This window comes from Balaenoptera physalus (assembly GCF_965194825.1).
Source record: "Balaenoptera physalus genome assembly, chromosome: 15".
NCBI lineage: Eukaryota > Metazoa > Chordata > Mammalia > Artiodactyla > Balaenopteridae > Balaenoptera > Balaenoptera physalus.
This window is the reverse complement of record NC_138894.1, coordinates 78,651,357-78,676,668: the sequence shown is the minus strand read 5'-3', so window position 1 is coordinate 78,676,668 and position 25,312 is coordinate 78,651,357. Positions and strand designations below refer to the sequence as shown.

Sequence of the window (25,312 nt, the reverse complement as noted above, 5' to 3'; positions counted from 1 at the left end):
TATATTTTTAATAATAACACCAAAATATCTGTCTACCTTGACCTCCCTCCCCAGACCAGATCCACATTTCCAAATATCTACTAGACTAATTTCTACTTAGATGTCCCACTGTTCCACAAACTCAAAATGCCCAAAAATGAACTAATCTTATACATAAAAACAGCAAATCCTGCTCACATCCTAGTTCTGTTAATAATGCCACCATTTTCCCAATTACAGGGTATTATATTACTAAAGTCATGTTTGATTCTGAGTCTAAATCTTCTTTTGAATGTTTCTTCCATCTTTCTCCTCACTCCAATTCCCATTGATACCATTTTGGTTTAAGTCTTCATCATCTACTTCTGTACAACTACAACTACAGGAAATTCTTTATTGGTCTTTATGTCCCCTTTCCCTCCCAACTTCAATCAACACTGCATACCACTAACGTTATTTCACTTCCCTAACTCAAAAATTTTCAGTGGCTTCTCACTGCCAAGAGTTCAGCATCCAAATTCCTTTGTCCGTTATTCAAGATCCTCCATAATCTGGCCCTAATCTGTCTTTTCTGTCTAAACCCTTCTAATATAAACCCTCCATTTCTGCAAAACTCTCAGGCCTGGCTTTTGTCATTACTTTTCTCTCTACTTGGAAAGAGCTTTCTCCCTTCTTTCCAAATCTTACTTATCCTTTAAGGTCCAGTGCAAACTCTGAGCTTCCAGGTTATAAGAGATCTTGCCTACATCTGAACTTCTCTAACACTTTTTATATACTATATGTGTATATAGTACATATACTATATATGTATATAAATGTATATATACATATATAATATATTTGTTATCAGTTATTCACTGCCTTGTTATCTTTTCACATGTGCATATTTATCTTACTTCTTCAGCTAGACAGTAAACTACTTGAGGGCAAGCACCGGTATTTTACTTCCTTATATCTTATAACTTTATATCTGAGCAATTAGCTCAGTGCCAATGAAAAACTGAATTAAAATGACTTGTACATTAATAGCAATCCTTAGCACTCATGAAACATAATTTACTTGAAGTGCTGGTCATGAAGCTTATTCTGCTCAAACACTTTCCTGATGAACCTCAATCTATATTAAATAGGACAGTTGCTCTAGAAAGTACTTAATAAGCTCATTGTGAACTGAAGGAAAAACTTCTTTGGAGTGAGTACTGCTAAGAGGCTATACTTTTAAAAAACACTTTACAGGTTGAAAGCACTTCTCAAATGTTTTCTCTCACAATATCCTAGAAAAATAAATATAGCCTTTTTCTAAATTATTCATGAGATTAAGGGACCAGGAAGTCCTTTAACTCCAGTACACTATTTAAACACTAGCCCTAAGTATTTAAAGAGATACACATTTAATTAATGGTGTGAATAACCACTCCCTATAACCAAAGAGACAGGGTTCCTGGGCCTTAGGATCTTATAAACTAAGTTAAATAACATAAATATAGAGAGACTTTTGCTTTCTCTATTTTTCTTAAATAGATTTTTTTAGGCACTTTTTAAATGCAGTTCCAATTAAAATCATAAGGTTTGAAAAAAAAAATCTTAAGGTTTGAATCTTTTTTTTCCTAATAGAATTACCCTAAAATTCATATGAAAGAACAGTTATCTGAGAAGAACTAATTCAAGTATGAAAAACAGGAAAGGGGCAGGGCAGTAGAAAGAGGTGGGAATTTGTATTGACAGATACTAAAATATAGTCTGAAACTGAGAGAGTATTATACTGGCATAAGAAAAGACAAGTAGGTCAGTAGAACAGAACAGAGAGCTCTGAAATAGATCCCATTATATATAAAAATTTAAAAAGTGACAAAGGTGATATTTAAAGTCAATGGGAAAAAATTAATTTATTTAGTAAAATATTACTGGCACAATTGCATATCCATCAGGAAAAAAATTAAGTTGGGCCCTGAACTTCCCTATATACAAAAATAAATTACAGATAAATTTATGATTTAAGTATTTAAAAATAAAACAATAAAAATTTCAGAAGAAAATGTGCAACATATGTACAACCTTAGGGAAACCTTTCCAACCAAGAAAGAAAACCCAGAAACCACAAACGACAGGCATAATCTGTATGCGTATGGCTGATTCATTTTGTTGTGCAGTGGAGGCTAACACAACATTGTAAAGCAACCAGACTCCAATAAAGAAAAAAAAAAAAAAAGACAGGCATACCCAAAGCAATCTTGAAAAAAGAACAAAGCTGGAGGTATCATACCCCCTGATTTCAAACTATACTACAAAATGACAGTAATCAAAACAGTAGGATATTGACACAAAAACAGACACATAGATCAATGGAACAGAATAGAGAGCCCAGAAACAAACCCACACTTATATGGTCAATTAATCAATGACAAAGAGGGAAGAATATATAATGGTAAAAGACACCCCCTTCAATAAATGGTGTTGGGAAAACTGGACAGCTATATGTAAAAGAATCAACTGGACTACTTTCTCACACCATATACAAAAATAAAGTCAAAATGGATTAAAGACTTAAATCTAAGTCCTGAAACCATAAAACTCCTAGGAGAAAACATAGGCAGTACACTCTTTGACATCAGTCTTAGCAAAATTTTTTTGGATCTGTCTCCTCAGGCAAGAGAGACAAAAGTAAAAATAAACAAATGGGACTACATCAAACTAAAAAGCTTTTGCACAGCAAAGGAAACTATCAACAAAATGAAAAGGTAGCCTACTGACTGAGAGAATATACTTGCAAACGATATATCTGATAAGGGGTTAATATTCAAAATAGAGAAAGAACTCAGACAACTCAACATCAAAAAACACAAATAGCCCAATTAAAAAATGGGCAGAGGATCTGAATAAACATTTTTCCAAAGAAGACATACAGATGGTCAACAGGCACGTGAAAAAGATGCTCAACACCACTAATCATTAGGGAAATGCAAATCAAAACCACAATGAGATATCACCTTTTACACCTGTCAGAATGTCTATCATCAAAATGACAATAAATAACAAGTGTTAGAGAGGATGTGAAAAAAAAGGAACCCTCGTGCAATGTTGGTGGGATTGTAAATTGGTGCATGTGCAGCCACATGGAAAACAGTATGGTGGTTCCTAAAAAAAATAAAATAGAACTACCATATGATCCAGCAATTTCACTTGTGGGTATATACCTGAAGAAAACAAAAACACCAATTCGAAATGTATGTGCCCCAATGTTCACTGCAGCATTATTTACAATAGCCAAGATATGGAAGCAACCTAAGTGTCCATCTGTAGATGAATGGATAAAGAAGATGTGACATATAAAAATGGAATATTACTCAGCTATTTTAAAAAAATGAAATCTTACCATTTGTGAAAACATGAATGATTTCTAGAGGGAATTATGCTAAGTGAAATAAGTCAAAGAAAGACAACTAGCATATGATCTCACTTATTTGTAGAATCTAAAAAACAAACAAACAAAACAAAAATAGACTCATAGATACAGAGAACAAATGGGTGGTTGCCAGAGGGTATGGGGGATGGGGAAGTGAAATAGATGAATGGGATTAAGAGGTACAAACCTCCACTTACAAAACGTAAGCTACTAGGATGTGTTATACAGCGTAAGGAATATAGTCAATAATATTCTAAGAACTTTGTATGGGGACAGCTGGTTACTAGACTTGTGGTGATCATTTCATAATGTATGCAAATGTCAAATCACTATGTAGTACACCTGGAGCTAACATAATATTATACGTCAACTATATTTCAATTTTAAAAAGATAGGCATAATTGAGTATATACAAATAATAATAAAAGCAATTGTATGGTAAAATATAAAAGTATTAAAAGACAACATACTGGGGCAAATATTTGTAACTTATATGACTGGCAAAAAGTTAATAACTTTAACGTCCCCCAACCAGAAAAACTGGTAAGAAAGACACATTATCCAAGAGAAAAATAGGCAGGGACTATAAATTGAGCAATCCACAGAAAAGCAAATCCAAATGTTCAATAAGTATTTGAAAAGATGTTCAGCTTCATCTGTGGTCAGTGAAATGCAAATTAAAGTAACAATGAAATTACTTCTCAAACACACCATTGTAAGGCAATTATACTTCAATAAAGATGTTTAAAAAAAAAAAAAAAAGAATGACAATACTGCGTTGGCAGGGAGTTAGGGGGAAACGTACCAGCATATTACTGGTAGAAACACACCTTTTTGAAGAGCAATTGGCAATTGCTACTAAAATTTTAAAATGTGCTATTCAACCCAGCAGTTCTACCCCTGGGAATCTAGTCCAGGTATTTAAGGATATATATACCTATAGAAATGTATTATAGCAAGATTGTTTGTAGTAGGGAAAAAGGGAAACAAGTGAATTCTCATCAATAGAGGAGATACTCGCATGTCATGGACTATTATGCAACCATGAAAAAGAGTGATGGGAGCTATGTCAGATAATTGGAGGAAACACCACAATCTACTGTTAAGAGAGAAAAAGCAGGGCTTCCTTGGTGGTGCAGTGGTTGAGAATCCCCCTGCCAATGCAGGGGACACAGGTTCGATCCCTGATCCGGGAAGATCCCACATGCTGTGGAGCAACTAAGACTGTGCACCACAACTACTGAGCCTGTGCTCTAGAGCCCGTGAGCCACAACTACTGAGCCCACGTGCCACAACTACTGAAGCCCGCGTGCCTAGAGCCCGCGCTCCACAACAAGAGAAGCCACTGCAATGAGAAGCCCGCGCACTGCAACGAAGAGTAGCCCCCGATCTCAGCAACTAGAGAAAGCCTGTGTGCAGCAACGAAGACCCAACACAGCCAAAAATAAATAAATAAAATAAATAAATAAATCCTGGATGTCATTAAAAAAAAAAAAGAGAGAGAGAGAGAAAAAGCAGACTCCAGAGAAGTATATATAATACTGTACGATGTGGGTACTTTTGACTGCAAGTAAGGGAAACCAATTCAACTGACTTAACAGGAAAATATTTATTATAACTGGAAATCTAGAATTAGGGCAGTCTTCAGAGTTGGTTGATATGAAGAGTCAATGGTAAGAACATCAGGATCAGATCCTAGAGGACACTGAGAACTGGGCTGGGATTCTGGGGTAAATTGATGCCAATGCAGAAAGCTGAATTGGATATAAACAAAGACCACAGAGAAATTCCCCCATAGAGGGAGTTAAGCCCTTGGGAATCTCCTTTTTCTTACTGCATCTCCAGAACCTCTAAAACAGTGCTGAATAATAAAAGAAAATAGTATGTATCCTTTTCTGTATCTAATTTTAAAGGAAATGGCCTTAGCATTTTACCATTTGGTATGTTTGCTGTTGGTTAATAATAACTATTGTTTTCAAAATAATAATAAAAAATATTGGTTTTCATATTTAAGTAGTTTCATTTTATTCTGATTTTGCTTAAAGTGTTTATTAGGTTGATTATATCATTTTTTTTTTTACAGTACAGAAAATATTTTCTCTAGTAATCAGTTCATGTAACAAATTATGTTGATTAACTTCTTGATGTTGAACCAAGTTTGCACTCCGTGGGATAAACCCTACTTGCTAATAGTGAAATTGTTTTGATATGTTGTTGAATTCTATTTGTGGATATTTAGGAATTATGCATCTGTATGTATATGTGAAAATGGTATACACTTTTCTTTTTTGATACTATATCAAGTTTTGCTATTTAAGTTATCGTGACTTTACATAAATAAATTGGAGTGCTGTTCATCTTTTTCTGCCTTGGAATAATTTAACTGAAATTATGTGTTATTTAAAGCTTAAATAAAGCTTGTTCATGAAGCCATCTGATCCTGATACCTTTTTGGATAGTAAGTTTTTTAATTGCTTTTCCAACTTCTCCTTAAGTGACTGGTCATTTGGGTTTTCTACTTTTTAAGTCAATTTTGGTAATTTATATTTAGCTAAGAAATCCTCCATTTCCTCTACATTGTGAAATGTGTTCCCACAGAACTGAATGTAGTAGTCTCTACTCTTTCTTTCAATTTCTTCCAGTATGTGATTATGTCTCCTTTTCAGTATTAATCTTGTAATTTTTTGCTTTCTCTATTTTTCTTAAATAAAATTTTAGGCATTTTTCTTTTTCATTAATCTTTCCAGGGAGTTCTCTCTTTCTCTTGGTGAATTTTGTGTCATTTATCTTCTGTCTTAAGTATTAAGTTCCTTTACTTTTTAAAATTCCATACCATAATATACCATAATATTCATACTTTTAAGGCGTACAATTCGGCTGTTCTAGGCATATTCACAAACTTGTACAACTATTATGTTCCTTTGGTTTTTAATCTCTCTTTTAAAGAAATGAGTAAGATAATGCATTTTCCTTTCACTACAGCTTTAAATTTGCCCTGAAGATTTTGGCATGCATTCTCTCCTTTCATGGCTTTCTAGTTATTCTGTCATTTGCTTTGCTTTGCCCTTTGATGCAAGGATTATTTACTAGGGCATGCCTTAATTTTTAACTTGAAATTATTTATCTGTATATCTTCCTATATTTTCCAAATTCTTTAAAATGAGTATGTATTACTTTTATAACTAAGGCAAAATTTTTAAATTACATTTAAATCTTTTATCTGTGAAAAATTTATCTTTGAGAAAGGCATTCAATAGGAATCCACTCCACCCCCAAATAGTAGAAAGTTGTTGTAAAAGTGCTTATTAAATGGTCCCTACTTTCCCAGTTTAACTATATTTGTTGTAAACTGAATTTCCTTATATGTTTGGGTTAATTTCTGGACTCCATTCTGTTCCACTGATGTCCCTGTATTTCCTCTCCAGTATCAATAGGAAAAGATTGTAACTTTAAAATATGTTTTAATATCTGGTAGCGTTGGTCTCCTCTCATTTCTTTTCCATAATTTTCTTGCTGATTCTCACATTTAATTTTTCATAAGGACTTTAGTACCTTTTACTATGTTCTGAAGAAAAAAAAAGTATTGCTGTTTTAACTGGAACTGAATCACATTTGTAGATTATTTTAAAGAACTGACATCTCTAAAATATTGAGTGATTCTAATTAAGAAGAAAGTATATCTTTCCATCTGTCTAAGTAATTTTGTGTCCCTTTGTAGAAATGTTTTTCATATAGGTCCTAGGTGCTACCTATTTCTTCGTAAGTTTTAACCTAGGCCCTTTATTTTGGTTGTTATTGTAAATTAAAATAGTTTTTCAATTATATAGTCCAAACAATTATAATTTGATATAGTAAAGCGATAAAGTTTTGTATATTAATTTTGTCTTTTCTAATAGCATTTCAGTTAATTCTCTTTGGGTTTCCAGATAAACAATCATATCATTAACAAATAATGATAATTTTGCTTTCTCCTTTCCAGCATTTTGTATGTTATTTCTTTCCCTTGCCTAATTGCATGGGCTAATAAATCTAGAACCATATTACATAAATGTGGTGACACACTGGGCATTTTAAGCTATTTCTAACATTGCACCATTAAGCATAGTAAAATTTTTAAAGTGAGCATGCTCACTTAGCCAGTTTAGTACATAACCTTCTAGAGGTTTTATTCTTTTCTTTTCAATGCCTGGCACATAACTGACATTCAATAATTGTAGACTTTCAGCTGTGTTAATACCCACATACACATAGATACATAAACAGTACAAGATAATACTAAATGGAAAGAAAAGACACTAATAAACATTTACTGAGCATCACCTATGTGCAGGACACTGGCATAAACACTCCCATTAACAGCTTTTTTGGCATGTAGATCCTACTGGGAGTTGATTTTGACAGCAAATAATGATGGAAAGAGAGCACTGCAATGAATGTGAACACCCAGGTTCTAATCCTGTCTCAGTCACTTATTTGATGACCATGGAAGGTTCTTAACCAACAGCTTCCACTTACCCTGAAGGAGAGACAATTTGGGTGAAGAAGAGGCAGTCTTAGAATTCATGTGGGGAAAGAACTCCATTCACCTCTCGCCCTCCCTCCCCCCATACTATGGGAGAGCTTAGAGCTGACAGCCAGTAGAAGCAGCACAGAAAAAGGCAGTGGAACTAAGACTTCTTTGAGATAATGGATGTGGTGACACTACCGGAAGTAAAAACAAAACAAACGAACAAAACAAAATAATGCAGGTTCCTTGACATCCATTGCACGTACCCTGTGAAACACCTTCAGCATCAGTTATGCTCTCTTACAAATGAAATGTAGAGTCTGGTCTCCGCGTCTGCGGAGTAAATTTTACAAATCCCCATCCTTACACACGGCCCAGTAAGTTCCCTTCGGCTCCCCAGCTCTGCTGGGGGTAACTAAACTTTTTTTCTCCACCTCTGAGTCCTGGACGGGTCACTATAACGCAAATATGGTATCCAGGCAAACGATCTGACATAAGGACCCAGGCCTCCTTACTCTCTTTGGGATACATTCAAGGGTTAGAGGCCACTCGAGACACCTTCTTAGGTGTCGGAAGGGGGCAACCCAAAGGTCAAAAAGGTCAGGAGAGTTTTCCCCGCGGAGCCGCATCCCCCAGGAGACCCAGGCCCGCTCAGGGGCGGGGAGGAGGCTGGGTCCCAAGCTGTTGAGTGGCCGCCTTCCCAGCCAATCGCCACGTCGCTCCGCCGCGCTGTGGTCCCGCCCCTCCCAGCGCGGCACTCACTTTTCCCACTTCGGCGTTGCCCATGGAGATGACTTTGATACGCAGGGACTTGCCAGGCTCCTTCCGCTTCGGTATGTTGGCCTCCATTGCTCTGGCTCTCTCGGGGCCACCCGCCTTGGTCTCTCCTTGTTCACTACGCTGGCCTGTCCCTCAGGCTTCCTCGTCCAATGGCGGAACTGCTGCTCTCGTCACCACCCCGGCTCCGCGGCTCGCCATCCCTGCCTCTGTCTGGCAGCGGGCGCGGGCGACTGGGAGCGTAGGGAACAGGGTGAGGGAGGAGAGAGTCTCGCGATGCTAGAAAGGGGCAACGTGACGTCATCGCCGGGCTCCGGAGGCTAGGCTGTTCCCTGGGGTCGCGGGATTTAGTCCGGGCTGCGTCCCTCGGCAGGAGGGTGGCGTCGGCGGGTTGCTGAGTTTACTCTGCTGGGAGGGCACTACCTTGTGTTCAGGGGGCGACAGGACATAGACATTTGTTAGGTTCGCAGCCGAGTGGTAGAAATTTATTGGCTATTCAGGGCAGATCCTCGGACTGGAAGTAACTGGAATTATGGGTTAGTTCAAGGGCCAGTGGCGCTAAATATTCGAAGTAGACCACGGTCCGTTTTGGGGTACTTTTTGTGTATGTTTCAGTACCCATGGGCCCATCAACTGACCCCTCTTCCAATATTATGTTTCCCTTCGGGCTTCCTGAGAGGACTTTCTCCTGAGATCTGGAACCAGGGAAGTGGGGAAGTCGGGCTTTGGTTCTGGAAGAGGGCCATTAGGCAAGATCTGAATCTTGTACCTATCATTTAAAAAAAAAGGTTGTCCATTTGGAGTCAGGACAGGTTTCAGTTTAGTCCTTGATTTTATATTACGTAGTTCTCATCTGCAGGCGGAAAGCTCAGACTAGACGTTTCTTACACTCTTTTAGTTCTATCAAGGTGTGTGTGATTGTAGCTGTGTGCTCCGTTTACCTCCTTTCCCTGCTATTCTTGCAAATTTAACCCCATCTTCTGTTCTCACCTTTCCTTTAGTTGATAATATAACAGTAGAATAATAATGAATTCTAAGATAACCACTTTTCTATTCTGATTCCAAGCGATGAGAAGAAAAGCATTTTCTAGAGTAGAAATCAGTCTGAGAGGAACTGTAGTTTTTTGAGTCAATATCTGTAGTTACAGAAGATAAATAGAACTTGGCAAATGATTATTTAGTACCCTGAAAAAGAATGGCTGCCAATTTCCCAGTAAATTACGAGGGCAAAGGCAGCATTGTTTCTGTTCTCACATAGCTTTAAACATCATTAATACATTGCAGGAAGATAGTGACTAGAGGTTCAAAATTTTGTAACAGTTATTTTAAATTAGATTTTCAAGCATTTTAATTTTAAAACAGTAAATGCTTTTTAAGAAAAAAGCTTATTTTGGATTGTTTTCATAATCAACAAGTAATATAACTTAGTTCAATGAAGCTTCTAAAATTCTTTACGAAGATGAAATATAAGTCCTGGTTAGCATTTTGATAGTTTAAAGCTTAAAAGAACTGGATTTATACTGATTTTCCAGACGTTAATCTCTCAGTATGATTTAATAAATCAATAAACGTCTGTTTCTTTGATAGTTCACCTCTGACCCTGTAATAGAACTGGTATTGTAGAAGAGTAATTGCAAAATGTCAAATCTTCAACTATTAAAGACCGGTTAGGTATAATACTATTGAGCATAAGAGCAGTAAAATGTGCTGAAGATTAAAATTTATTACCATTTTTTATACTGATGTTTTCAAGGTTTGAATATGTACAGCCATATTGTTTACTAGGTGTGTTAAATTAGTTTGAAATTGAAAAAGCTAGAAAGTTAGTTAGCTTTCTCTCCCAGTCTAAGATAAAAAGAAGAAAGAGAAGCATGAATTAGCTATGTATGGAGCTGGAAGATATGGTATGGGGGTTAGGAATGTGAGCTCTGGAGTCAGCCCTATTATACATTAAGTTGGCATGACATGGGCATGGAGTGGTGGAAAGGGTTACAGGAGATAATGTACATGAAATACATGGTAATCCCCAATAAACAACAGCCATGTGCTTTCATCTACTCATGTTTTTTTATTTTTATGTATTAAGAAAGATTCTACCTATTTATTATTTAAAATAAATTATGAAATATGTTGGACATACTTAAAGATATTAAGAATAATGTGATGAATATCTGTGTATCCACCACTTAACCTTAACAAATAAAACATCAGCAATATTGTATGTATTTTTCCCCAAATGTACATCCCTCTTCCCACTCTACAAAGCATTGCAACTATTTGAGTTGGTGCTTTTAATTTCCACCCATTTAAAAGTTGTTTTACTACATATGTATATACACTTTGAAATATAGTATTGTACTGCATCTTTTAGAAATCTTTATTTTGAAATAATTTCAAAAATTTCAAGAATAGCAGGGGGAAATAAAACCTTGTATACCACTTATCCAGATTCATTGTTAATATTTTGCTCATTTACTATATCAATTGTGCTCACTATCTATGTATACACAAATATACACACATTTTTTTCTAAGTCATTTGAGAGTAATTTGCAGACACCTTTCTTTATTCATAAATACTCCAATGTTCATTTCCTAAGAACAGTGACATTCTCTTACATAACAACAGTGTATTTATTAAAGTAAGGAAATGTAACATTGATACAACACTATTATCTAATCCTGTGGTTTTCAAACTGTGCACTGGGTGCCCCACAGCACCACAGTGAATTCATAGGGGATATCTGCGATATTTTAATTCTAAATTCTCAAGGCAAGAAAAACTATGCAAAACTACTCACTCGAGGTTATGTACAATTTTAACAATAGATGGCGCCATATTCCTTGGATATGTCATATATTTGGGAAGCTGGGTTTTCCGGTGTTTGTGATAAAAAGTACAGCGCAAAAATCAATGTAGTGCAGGAAATAAGTGTGGTCGTGTCCAATCTGATTCCAAGGTTTGAGAAGTTGTGCAGTGCACAGTAGCTGCATAAATCCCATTAGTAAGTAATTGTGGTTATTTAAGAATGAAATAAAAATATTTTTCTTTAAATTTATGTGTATTAGTTTTGCAAATGGCAGCTAAATTGGTAGGGCATAAATATTTAATAAGTTGTTTGGAACTAGATTTTTTTTTGGCTGAGGAACCCCATGAAAAAATTATTGAGACACTAAGGGCACCTTGAACCAAGAACATTTGGGAAACTTTGATCTAACTCACAATCCTTATTCAAATTTCACCATTTATTCTAATAGTATTCTCTATAGCTATGTTCTTTACCCCTGGTCTGGAGCCTAGTCCAGCATCATTTAGTTGTCATAAACATCTTTTGTCTTTTTTTATCTGAAGTTATTTTTAGGATACCCCTCAATTTGTATGTAATCTAACATAACTGATTAGATTCAGTTATGTTTAGTGGAAATACCACAAGAACGACATTGTGTCCTTTTAAGGACATCATATCAGAAGATCGGTAATGTCAAGATATTCCATTTATTAATGATGTAAACTTTAGTTAGTTGGTTAAGGTGTAAGGTAGTGTTCACTAGGTAATTCACAGTAAAGTGACTTTTTTCCTTTGCAGTAAGTAATTTGTAAGGGGATACTTTGAGATTATATAACTATCCTTTCTTCATTGAACTTTCACCCACAAATTTTTATGATGATTCATGGCTGAAGAGATATTACTATGATGGGTGCAAAATGATCATTTTCTAACTCCACCTTTTGTCCTATATTTATTACTTGGTAGTCTACCATAAGCGAGAGCTTTCCTTTCTCATTCATTCATTTATTAATGTATATCAGGATGGACTCATTTATTCTTATTTTACTCCGTGAATATTCTGCTATTATTATTATTTATTTTAATGCTCAAGTTGGCTCATATTTTTTTGATATGTTTCCACCATATTTTTAGCACTTCCTTGCTTTCTGGCACAATAATGAGCTCTGGTTTCCTAGGTCCTTTTAGTGGAGAATGGTATTTAGAAACCAAGACCTGGGTGCTACAGGTGCTCATTGATACTAGGGTGTCTTTGCTTTGGGCCCTTTCGGTTGACTGAACCAAAAAAAAAAAAAAACATATACATACATACATGAATCTATGCATAATATGTGGATAATAAATCCATATACTAAAATATAGTTCATACTGATATCCCCAATCCATTTTAGCACAGCAGGATTTGTTCTAGTCTTCCCCCTTTCAATATTTATTATTCCCTTCTTCAACAATAGGAAACCTGGCTCTCATCTTCAATATATTTACTCATTTACTCAATCCTACAATGCAGAGGAAGTAGTTTCAGAATTGCTAACCCATACCATGTCAAAAAACAGAAACACTGGGCTTCCCTGGTGGCGCAGTGGTTGAGAATCTGCCTGCCAATGCAGGGCACACAGGTTCTGAGCCCTGATCTGGGAAGATCCCACATGCTGCAGAGCAACTAGGCCCGTGAGCCACAATTACTGAGCCTGCGCGTCTGGAGCCTGTGCTCCGCAACAAGAGAGGCTTTGATAGTGAGAGGCCCGCTCGCCACGATGAAGAGTGGCCCCCGCTTGCCACAACTAGAGAAAGCCCTCGCACAGAAAAGAAGACCCAACACAGCCATAAATAAATAAATAAATAAAATAAAATAAAATAAAAAAAACACTTTGAGAAACAGTTCAATATTTGCTTATAGCTACTTTTGTCTTAAACTGACAAATATAGTTTGTCATATACTTTCATATAGTATAAGTATTATGTTCAAAAGTTAATTGGGTTAATCCTTTTTTCTCCTCTTTGGTGTCATTATGATTTTCATTTGAAATACAATTAAGGGACTTCCCTGGTGGTCTGGTGGTTAAGACTCCCCGGCTTTCACCGCAGGGGGCACGGTTTTGATCCCTGGTGGGGGAACTAAGATCCTGCATGCTGTACAGTATGGCCCAAAAAAAAAAAAAATACAATTAAGTTCATTTGTTAATGTTTGTACTTTATTTTAGTTGTTTCCCCTTCATTACTTTTGACTTTATTAAGTTTTTTGAATATGTAAAACATTAACATAGTTTCAAAAGTAGAATGATACAAATTGTTATACTTGGATAAGTGTCACTTTCACCCTTTACCCCAATTCTCTTCACCTCTTCTCACCTACCTCCTGTGGGCAACCAATCATATTAGACTCTAGTTTATTCCTTCTTATGTTTCTTTTTGTAAAAAATAAGCAGTTACATATATATTTTCTTATTTCTCCTTATTTATTGCACAAAAGGTAACTGTGTGCGTATGTGTGTGTTCTTTTGAACTTTGCTTTTTTCACTTAACAATATATCCTGGAAAGCACCCCAGATTAGCTCACAAAAGTCATACTCATTTGTTTTTTACAGCTACATAGTACAGTACTCCATTGTGTGGATATGCCATGGTTTTTTCAATCAAATATATTTATGAGCATTTATGTATTTTCATATTGTCAGTGTGTCTTCAGGGTAAATTTCTTAAAAAGTGGAATTACTGGGTCAAAGGTAAATGCATGTTTACTTTTGTTATACATTGCCAAATTCTGTAAGGTAGAATTTTGAGAATTTTTGCATCAGTGTTCTTAAGTAATATTGGAATTAAGTAATATTTGTTAATACAACAATAAATTAAGAAGTTTTGTGAGAACTTACCTGGTTTAAATATTAATGTTATACTTTCTTCATAAAAAAATTTGGAAGTTTTGTTTCATTTTCTATTCTCTGGAATAATTTGTGACAAAATGTATGCCTTTGCAGTAGTAGAGAGAATGATGCAATCAGTGCTCTGTACTCATTTCCCAGCTTCAGCAACAGCAACATGTGGCCAATCTTGTTTCATCTATACCCACCTCCTTCCCCAGAGTATTTTGAGGCAAACATGTATAGCAATACTTATCTTTGTATGTATCTTTAGACAGCAAAGCTCTTAATTACAAACATGCCCACCATACCAGGGCACACCATGAAAAGCAGAATTCCAGGATGGCCTCCAAGATTCATGGCTACTAGTATCCATACGTCTTCTCCCAGTTCATTAATTAAACACTAATCTGAGTGTTGCCATAAAGGGATTTTGCAGATATAATCCAGGTCCCAAATCAGTTGTTTTTAAGATAGGAAGATTATCCTCCCTGGGCCAGACCTAGGATTCCTAAGGTAAGTTCTTAAATGGGACAGGACTTTTTCTGGCAAGAGCTATTCAGAGTGTGAGAGAGATTCAACGTGAGGGAGGTTCTGTATTGCTGGCTTTGAAGATGGAAGGGGCCACATAGCAAGGACCTTGGTGGGCTCTCAGAGCTGAGAGCAACTCCCAGCCAACAGCTAGCAAGACAATGGGCACCTCAATCCTACAACCTCAAGAAAATGATGAATTCTGCCAAAAGCCTGCGTAAGACTGGCAGGAATTCCTGAGCTGCAGATGAGAACACAGCTATCTGATACCTTGATTTCAGCCTTGTGAGATTTCTGATCCAGAGAACAAGCTACCCTGTGCCGGGACTTCTGACCTACAGAACTGTGAGATATTAAGTGTCTGTTGTTTGAAGCTGTTGTTATACTGCAACAGAAAACTAATATACACACTGAATAGTTTTTATCTACAGATTCAGTTTCTTGAGAAGCTCTCTTTCCAGTTTGGCAGTGAAAGTCCCTGCAGATGAAGTCTTCCACTGCTAAGTATAAACTGAAAAAAAAATGCAGAACAACTACCTGGGGATTCTGAAGAGTAATAATAATCAGGCAGATGATGGAGGGGAGTAAAAAACTTGGAGAAGCAACTGGCATAGGATGAGTTTCTCCTGAGCAATACAAGGACCTTGGAAGATACTGACTCTGATTAGCCCTTTCTGTCTTACATATTAGTGTACAGGATTTTAGTTCTGACCAAGCACTGCAGCCTGTCAAAGGACGTGAATATTACGCTGCCATATAGCCATCTACCCACTCATCCTACTATCATCCCGAGGACTGTGTGGCTGAAACAATATCTTCCATCTCATATGGGTTTTTTTTTTTTTAAATTTACCATTTTAATCATTTCTAAGTGTAGTATTCAGTACATTCACATTGTTGTGCAGCCATTACTGCCATCCATCTCCAGATCTTTTCATCTTCCCAAACTGAAATTCTGTACCCATTAAACATTGATTTCCCCTCTTCCCTCCCCCTAGCTCCTGGCAACCACTATTCTACTTCTGTCTCTATGAATTTGATTACTCTCAGCACCTAATATGAATGGAATCACACAGTATTTGTCCTTTTGTGGCTTATTTCACTTAGCATAGTGTCTTCAAGGTTGCCATACGATATTCTTATAATGGGACCGCCATTCCTCCCCTTGAGAGGTGTTGTCGGGGCGAGGTCTATGTCTTCTCTCACTTGAATCTGGGTGGCCTTATGACTGTGTGTAAGTGATGTTATGACACTTTCAAAACTAGATAATAAAAAGTGTGATTTCCTTCTAGTTCTCTTGGAATGCTCACTTTTGAAATTCTAACTATGCAGAAGTCCCAGCAGTTCGTGGAGAGGCCCACACAGAGAGGAACTGAGGCCCCCGACCCCCATCTACAGCCACAGCTGAGCTCCCATATGACAGCTGGCACCAATTTGCCAGCCATGGGATTGAGCCATCCTGAAAGTGCCAAACCAACGAAACAGGGATGCCAACAAGAAGTGGAATGTGGCAATAAGGAGTTTGTGGCAAGTGATAATCAGTGATATAGATACAGCTAGAAAACTGCCATTTACCCTACCAAGGAATTTGAACTCAGAGCAAAGTGCAGATTCCTTGGAAGACATCCTGGGGTACCAGGTGAATTACTAGAGTGAAAGAGCTCAAATGCCATCATCCTCCCATTCTTTGAATGCCAGGTTCATCTGAACCTCATGGACTTTGTACTTAGTTTCCCTCTGCCTAGCATGCTCTTCCCCAGATCTCCAGGTGCTCCAGCCATACTGGTCTGGTTACCAGGGAGTAGATATTTTGGCACAAACAAGTGTTTCCATTTGCATAGCCAGTTGCAGTGAATGGCATGCAATAGCCTGATAACAAGTTTAAGAAAGAAAAAAGGGAAGGGAAGAAGGAAAAAGGAAGGGAATGACAAGAAAGAGAATGAAAGAAAGAAGGCAATCTCTAGTGCTATGCCATAGGATTCTGCTTTTTACCCAGCTCTCTTTAACAGTTCAGGTAAAGATACAGGGATGTTGAAAAAAGTTGTGGATAACCGTTAAAATGTAGGAACTATGCTGATTAAGATGGGCAACAGAGAGAAGGTTTGAAGTGATCAGTCTGCTACTTACTAGTCATGCCTATTAGCAGCTTAATGCAACTTTAACATTTTGCAATTAAAGTCTATCAAAATTACTTATATTCACATTTCTATGGGGTTGAATCACTTTGTCAAAGGGTACGTATGTGTTCAGCTTTGGTAGGTGCTACCAAACAGTTTTCCAAAGTGGCTTTATCAATTTACACTCCCATCAACAGGGAATGAGCATTCCAGTTGTTCCAAATTCTCATTGGCCCTCAACTTTGTCGATCTTTTTCATTCTAGCCTGCCTTTATAGGCTTGTCGTAGTATCTAATGGTCGTTTTAATTTGCCTATGCCTGATGACTAATGAGATTCGGTGCCTTTTCATATGTTTATATGTTTCATATGTTCATATGTTTATTTCCTCTTACATGAAGTACTTGTTCAGTTATCTCATACAATGTTTTATTGAGTTGTTTATTTTTTTTATTGATTTGTAAGAATTCTTTATATGTTCTAGATATATATCTTTTATCAGGAATATATTCTTTGCATAGGAATATATAGCAGTACTATTAGTCAAAAACTGGAAACAACGCTTTTGTCCCGCAGTGGCAGAATGGATAAATAAGTTGTGGTATATTCTTACGATGGAATACTATATTTTGCTATACAATACTACACAACTGCCATGACTTTCATAAATATAATGTTGAATTAAAGAAGCGAGATGCAGAAGAGTATGCACTGGATGATTCCAATTACACAAAGTTCAAAAACAGATAAAATTAATCAGTGGTGTTAAGAGTCAGGATTCTGGTTATCTTTGGGCTTAGTGAATGAAAAGGGGTGTAAAGAGGGTATCTGGGTGCTGGTCACGTTCTATATCTTGATCTGGGTATGGTTACAAAAGTGTGTTCATGTTGTGAAAATTCACTGAGCAGCACACTAATGATTTGTGCACTTTTCTGTAGTATGTTATACTTCAGTACAAAAAGTTTACAAAAACGATTCCTACCTAATTTTCACAAGGGCTTAAGAGCTAAAAAAGCAGACATGGCCTGATGTTTTTCTCTGCTCAGAGTTTCTCGTGCTGTTCCTGTGATGGATCTTGGTGTCTATGGAAACCAGACAGAGACTGTGTGGTGGGGAAACAGCACATGAGACAAAGGAACAGACACTTGGCAGGCGTCTTCTCCCCCCTGTATTTTCAGATCCCACTCAAGCCACAGCCGTTCCCTGCTAAGGCCACTGTCCGCTTCTGACAACTGTGACCACTGCTTGTCATAACTTCCTGGGAATCCATCGCATAACTAGGTCCAGCTCACCTTCCCCATGACTAGTTTGTTTTAGTCAACCCAGAAGGAAAGTTGGGCTAGCAGGGACTTGAATTAGAAAAGGCCTTCTCTGGATGGGCACATAACACCTCACTAGCTTTAAGCTTTATGTGGTAACCTCAGCTCTAAAGTGGAGCCTTACTGAGGGCACAGCCTAAAAAGGCCTTCGAGTAGTGAGAGTGAATGTTGCCGAGTCTGTGCATTAATGCAAAAGCACTTTACCTAGAGCAGAGTTCTTCAGATTCTTGCTCAGAACTTATTAATTCTTGTTTTAAGCGTCATCATATCACCTCATTATCTGATTTTCTAGGTCTACAAAAAGACAGATTAAAAGTGGTTGGGCGGGTCTTCCCTGTTGGTCTAGTGGTCAAGACTCTGCACTTCCACCGCAGGGGGCACAGGTTAGATCCCTGGTCAGGGAACTAAGATCCTGCATGCTGCGGGATGGGTGAAAAAGTGGATGGGTGTAATTTGCCCCAAGGGTGCACATATGTCTGGCTTTGCTAAGTTTGAGACTAATTATGGATACATCTAGATACAAATGTGTGCATGCAAGTGCATGTGTGGAAATCTATGTGTATACCAACGTGTTGGTTCTGTGAATGTGCGTGAGAGGGTGTATGTAGATTTGCATCTTGTGCATCTGTCAGTTTGGCGTGTGTGTTTCGGGTGTATGATATGTGAGGACATTCATGCATGAGTTTGTCATTTCGTGTGTTTATATGCGTACATGTGATCAGATTTAAAATATGTAAATGAGAATTTACACCTATGGGAATCTGTATAAGAGAACATTTGTGGGGCTGCATAAAAGTTTTTATCTTTGATCTAAACTGTAAATTTGTATAATGGATTTATGCAGGGATAGTCCCAGGCAAAGTTTTCAAGTCATATGGTTGGACCATATGGAATTGCCATTTTTGTGGATTAAAAATTGTTAAATATTCAGTGATTTTTGTATGATTGAACCTAATGTGTGTATGCATGTACATGTGTATGTATACATACATAAATTCAACCTAGCATACCCTCTGTACCACATTAGTATTATTATCAGAGCCAAGAAGGAAATGACATCATGGGTGTGAGAAATGGGAAGAAATTTAACACAGATCTTGAAGGAAAGATAAGATATAGAAGGAATGATGCCTAACGCAACAGAAAGTTGCAATAGGGGAATAATGAGAAATGAGACAAAGTCCTTTACTCTGGGAAGCCTCCTCCACCACCTGTTTTTTACCCACCCACCCCAAGTTTTCCTCTGCCATAGGTTTCTACACTACTTGTGGACTTCCTCTATGATAACGTTTGTCACGCTGAACTGTAATTGTTGTTTTAAGTGGCTATCTTCCCCACTAGACAGCAAGTTTGCTGAAGGCAAGAACTGCGCCTCTGTAGTTCACTTATTTCCTAGCTCTAAAGCTTGGTACAGAATAGAAATTCAATTAGTATTTGTTGAAGAATTGGATGACTAAAAGCAAGATAGATACTCTGATAAAGCTGTGCACATGTAACTTTTGTTCTGTGCAACTGAGAGACATTTTGGAGAAGGGATTAACATGCACAGAATACCATTTTAGAAATATTAATTTAGGAATAGTATAAAAAATAGACAGGAGTATCTGTGATGAGCAATCAGAAGCCCAGTAGTTACCCAGGTATGTAGTAATAAAAAAACCTAAACTATAGTGTCAATGGGAATGGATAGTAAAGGAGAGATGAAAGAAGTACAGAAGAAGACTCTTGGCTATTGCTAGGTGTCAGGGAAACAGAGAAAGAGCAGGAATGGGTGACCTCAAGTTTTAGAGCCTGAGTCACTGATAGAAATAAGGACGCCTAAGGGTAAACAGTGTAAACATTTGTGAGCTCTGTTTTGAACATGCTGAAGATTTTGGATTTGTTGGATATAAATTGAGGGTGACAAAAGAACATCCTAGAAAAGACCAACAGGCAGTTAAATATGTGACAAGAGTCCAGGCAGGAGGCCCAGGGGGTAGCTATTCAGTCAGTCCCTCAACAAATATTCGCTCAGTACTTACTATGTGCCAGTCAATGGTCCAGGCGCTGGGCATAGAGCAGTGAGTAAAACCAAGTTTCTACCAACTTTGATAATTCTGCCTGCAGATATTTTAAGCTATTCTCTTACTTATTTAAATATACTAAGCTTAATTATAATCTGTATCTAAGAGTTCTATATCTGAAGTCTTTGCTGGTCTGTTTCTACTGCCTGTTGTTTCTGCTGAACCTTGCTCATGTCTTATTTCCTCCCATGCTTGGTATCTTTGACTTTGGGTTGAAAAATTATTTGTAGGATTTCATTAAAATGAAATCTCCTGAGTATTTTTTAAAAATTAAAGTTTAAAGATGTCAGTTCTCCTTAGATTAATCTATAGAATCAATGCCATTACAAATACAATCCCAAAAGGAACCTGACAAGGTGATTCTAAATTTTATGTGGCTGAACAAAGGACCAATAATTGCTAAGACATTCCTGAAAAAAAAGAATAAGTTGGGGAAACTTGCCCTATCAAATGGCAAGACTTATATTAGACCCTCCAAGATGAAATATGGGGGACTTCCCTGTTGGCACAGTGGTTAAGAATACGCCTGCCACTGTAGGGGACACAGGTTCGATCCCTGGTCCGGGAAGATCCCATATGCCGTGGAGCAACTAGGCCCGTGCGCCACAGCTACTGAGCTCTAGAGCCCGTGAGCCACAACTTCTGAACCTACGCACCGCAACTACTGAGCCCACGCACCACAACTACTGAAGCCCGTGAATCTAGAGCCCATGCTCTGCAACAAGAGAAACCAACACAATGAGAAGCCCATGCACCGCAATGAAGAGTAGCCCCCGCTCGCCACAACTAGAGAAAGCCTGCATGAAGCAATGAAGACCCAAACGCAGCCAAAAAAATAAATAAAAATTTTAAAAAAAGATGAAATATGAACTTATCATCTACATATTCAGATCATCCGTAATCATGCTCCACTTTGTCTGTCCTACTTCATTGGCCCCTGCTCCTCAGCATGAAATGTTTGTTCCAGTCTGTTTGATCTTCTCCTCATCTTCTAAATTTGGGCTATTGCCTCCCCTCTCTTTGCTCTTTCTGCTTTTCTTGCTTTTAATTCTCAAATTCCACCTTTCTACCAACCCTGGCCAGTCGTCCTCAAATAGTGCCTCCAAAATCTTCTTTTTTGTTCTTATCCAGCTCATATAAATTTCTTTCTTCCAAACGCTCATGGTCCTTATTGTTTCTGTCATTTACTTCTCTATTTTATCATACATAGCATTGAAAAAGAGAGGAGAGAAGGGAGAAGGGAAGCTAGAAATGCGTATTCAGAATTGGCCATATGTCAGCCTGCAATACCTCATCAGGAGGTAGCCGGTCTCCTTGAGCACGTATCCAAGATCTGACAGAAAGCCTGCCAAGCGTCATTAAACTCTCACCAGCTGATTTGTGTGGGAAATGTCATACAGCCTGATAAAACCTTACAGGATGAACTGGCAACCCTGACACTGTTGCTGGTACACCAGAGCTGTTTTCACCTCTCTTCATCTGGTTACAGGTTTGATCATGAAAACAAAGACTAAAAGATCAGTAACAAGCTATTTGTCCATCGGGAAGGGTTTGGGTTCTATTATGGTACGACCACAGGCAGCTAGTGAAAAGAATGAGGCAGCTCTGTATCAGTGATAGATAAGGAAAAGAGATAGATAAGGAAAAAGCAAGGTGCAGACCAATGTCACCACCCATAATGAGTGGGTTTCTTATTTGTTTGCTTTAAGAGATATGGGGATATATGTATATGTATAGCTGATTCACTTTGTTATAAAGCAGAAACTAACACACCATTGTAAAGCAATTATACTCCAATAAAGATGTTAAACAAACAAAAAAAAAGAATGTGCATTCTCGTGGTTTTGAACATGCAGAGAGACTGGTAATTGTCGGTCCCTGAGGAGAGGGATGAGGGCTGGGAGATAAGAGTGGGGGACTTTCCACTGAATACCTTTCACTGAATACATTTTGTACCATGCATAGCTATTAACTATTCAAAAAGTAAGTGTTTAAGAGAAAATAATAAGGAGCATCAATATTAGAAACAAACAGCAAATTAAAGAGTGCCAAAGAGCAGAATTTGGATTTTTTTTTTTTTTTGGCTGCATCTTATGAGGCCAAAAGGAATGCTAGCAAGGGACAGCACACTTCTCATTAAGATGAAAATGAATGTGTTTCACGGCAGACCTTCTAACCCAACCCAAAAGATTCTCAGCTAAATGTGAAGCAGAGGAAGCACAGAGCCAAGCTATACAGCTGCAAAATTAAATACCTCTGAAAAAATACTGGCATCAGAATTACAAAAGGAAGAGAATGGATTGCTTAGCACTGGCTATTTGGTTCCAGAAAGAGAACAAAATTAATAATCACACTAAACTGAGGAAGCCAAACACCCCCTCCCCCCTCTGTGTAATTGCAAACCAGGCACTAATTTTTAAACTGCTTTCTGCTGGAAGGGGAGAGGAGGTCTGTGACAGTTGAAAGCTTCTGCCCAGCTCCAATGTGGAGACCAGATCCTGGGATCCACACCCGCTGTGGCACTTGCTATCAAGCAGGCTTTGGAAATGCTGCTTCAGGCGAATGGCTGCCAGAAATCCAAGAAATTTATAGAAAGGGCAAGGTCAAGGATCTGAGAAAAGTACTTGAGTCATGGTCAACACATGCCAACTCACTGGTATAGGAGTGAAAAGCCTTGGAGGCAGAGAAATGCCACCAACCAAGTGACAATTTCCAGAGTCCCCTCCTGAGAAGGTGTTCATGAGATCAAAAAAGAAACACTGTTGGGGACTTCCCTGGTGGCTCAGTGGTTAAGAATCCACCTGCCAATGCAGGGGACACGGGTTCGAGCCCTGGTCCAGGATGATCCCACATGCCACGGAGCAACTAAGGCCGTGCGCCACAACAACTGTAGCCCGCGCGCCTAGAGCCCGTGCTCCACAACAAGAGAAGCCACCGCAATGCGAAGCCCGCGCACCACAAGGAAGAGTAGCCCCCGCTCACCGCAACTAGAGAAAGCCCCACGCACAGCAACAAAGACCCAAGGCAGCCAAAAATAAATAAATAAATTTATAAAAAAGAAAAACACTGTTACTTTGGTGTGAAGCTTCTTTACTCTCTAAAGAAAGTACAGCAGAAGGGATGGATAATTCGGGGGATTAAAATGTCAAATTCACCGTGGAGCAACTGGAATTCTCATACATTGTTGGTGGGAGTTTGGGAAAATCTTACAGTTTTTCATAAATCTAAATACATATATACCCTGGGACCCAGCAATTCTACTCCCAGGAAATTGTCCAAGGAAACTGAGATTATGTGTCCACAAAGAGTTTGTACAAGAACGTCCCTAGCAACATCATTAAAAATAGTCAAAAATTGGAAACAGCCCAGGTTCCATCAGTAGGAGAATAGATGAACAAATTATGATATATTCAGTTAACTGAATACTACTCAACAATAAAAAGGGACAAATTACTCATACATGCAACAGTGTGGATGAATCAAAATATTTTGTCCTGTGAAAGAAGCCATACACATGACTAAATACTGTATGATTTCATTTGTGTGTCATACTAAAAAGGACAAAACTAATTTATGGTGGAAAAAAATTAGAATAGTGATTGACTCTGTGGGGAGGGGATGGGCATTGACAGGGAAGGGGCATGAGGGAATTTTCTGGGATGATGTAATGTTAATACCTTGAAAGAAGTTTTAGTACATAGATGTCTGTGTTTGTCAAAACTGAGCAAAGGTACAGTTAAGATCTGTGCCTTTCACTTTATGTAAATTTTACCTCATAAGAAAAGAAAACCTGTGAACAAATATTGAACTTTAGTTAATGATATGAATTCTGAAATACTTAAGGGGATGTGTACTGATGTAGGCAATTTAACTTGAAGTGCATCAGGACAATCTAGGTGGACTGATGGATGGGTAGATGAACAGGTATGTGATAAGGCAAGAAAAGTGTTAATGGTAGAGTCTATACAAGTGCTCATTATAAAGTTCTTTCAACTTTTTTTGTATACTTGAAACTTTTTATTATAAAGTGTTGGAAAAACTTAAAATCCAAATTTGCAAACTTTAACTGAGAAATATGAAATAAAAGAATGCATGGGGACTTCCCTGGCGGTCCCGTGGTTAAGACTCCCTGCTTCCAAGCTGGGGGCATCGGTTTGATCCCTTGTTGGGGAACTAAGATCCCACATGCCGCACGGTGCAGGGAAATAAATAAATAAAATAAATCAAAAAAAAAGAAGAATGCATGGAAGACAACTGTTTTTTAAAAATGTCAAATTCAAAACCAGCAAGAGAAGGAAATAGATCTACTGATGTGTTCATGCTAAAGTGGGCTATTCACAGGGCTCAACTGAACAAGTTCTGGAGGATCAGGGGCACTTGAATCAAGATGATGTAAGAATGATTGTGAACTAAAAATATGTAGTAAAAACACATCACAACCGCAAGGATTGTATTGAATTCTCATAATTGGTGAATTATTCAGGGCTGGAGAAGAGAAAAAGAAACCAGGATGGCTCTTAGAAAATGAGAACAGATGGAGGAATTAAGGTCTGGAGCAGCAAAGGAAGTGGGATAGCTGGGCCTCTGCCCCTTGAGCCAGATCTCTGGCCAGTGAGTCTCACTGCATGGAGGTCAGTGGTCCTCCAGCCCCAGTCAAGGAGCTCTGCTAGCCGTCTGGGCTCAGATTGAAGACTTCACAGCCTGATTTGCTTGCAGTGTGGTACAATGTGTCACAAGCTGTATCACTGTGAATACTTGGTCACCCATCCCTTGGCATTTTTAGACGCTAATTTATTGACCATGTTTGGGACTTGGGCAGATGGAGGATGGTCCCATATTTGTTTGAGTTTTGGCAAAGAGGAACAGCTAGTGGGAACCTGCAGTCTTGCAATTTTTACCCAGTGAATATATCCTCTTGCATATTACAGTGCAACTTCTCCTAGAGAAATTCCCCATTCCTCAAGCCTAA

At 37.9% G+C, this 25,312-nt stretch overlaps 1 protein-coding gene across 6 annotated transcripts in view; it reads right to left on the bottom strand.

The window, feature by feature from the left end:
* Positions 1-23,232, bottom strand: part of DNAJC27 (DnaJ heat shock protein family (Hsp40) member C27) — a 64,719-nt gene extending 41,487 nt beyond the window's left edge. For 2 of the 6 annotated variants that reach the window (XR_014254224.1, XM_082427501.1), the window contains exon 1: positions 8,652-23,227. Coding sequence is in view for 4 of the 6 variants with exons in the window: in XM_082427501.1 (XP_082283627.1) it covers positions 8,652-8,738 (87 nt within the window). In the remaining 2 variants the exon portion in view is untranslated. Of the gene's footprint in view, positions 1-8,651 lie in introns of all 6 variants that reach the window. The other 4 variants (XM_082427502.1, XM_082427504.1, XR_014254223.1 and 1 more) reach the window with 3 other exon arrangements.
* Between the last annotated feature and the right edge of the window lie 2,080 nt (positions 23,233-25,312).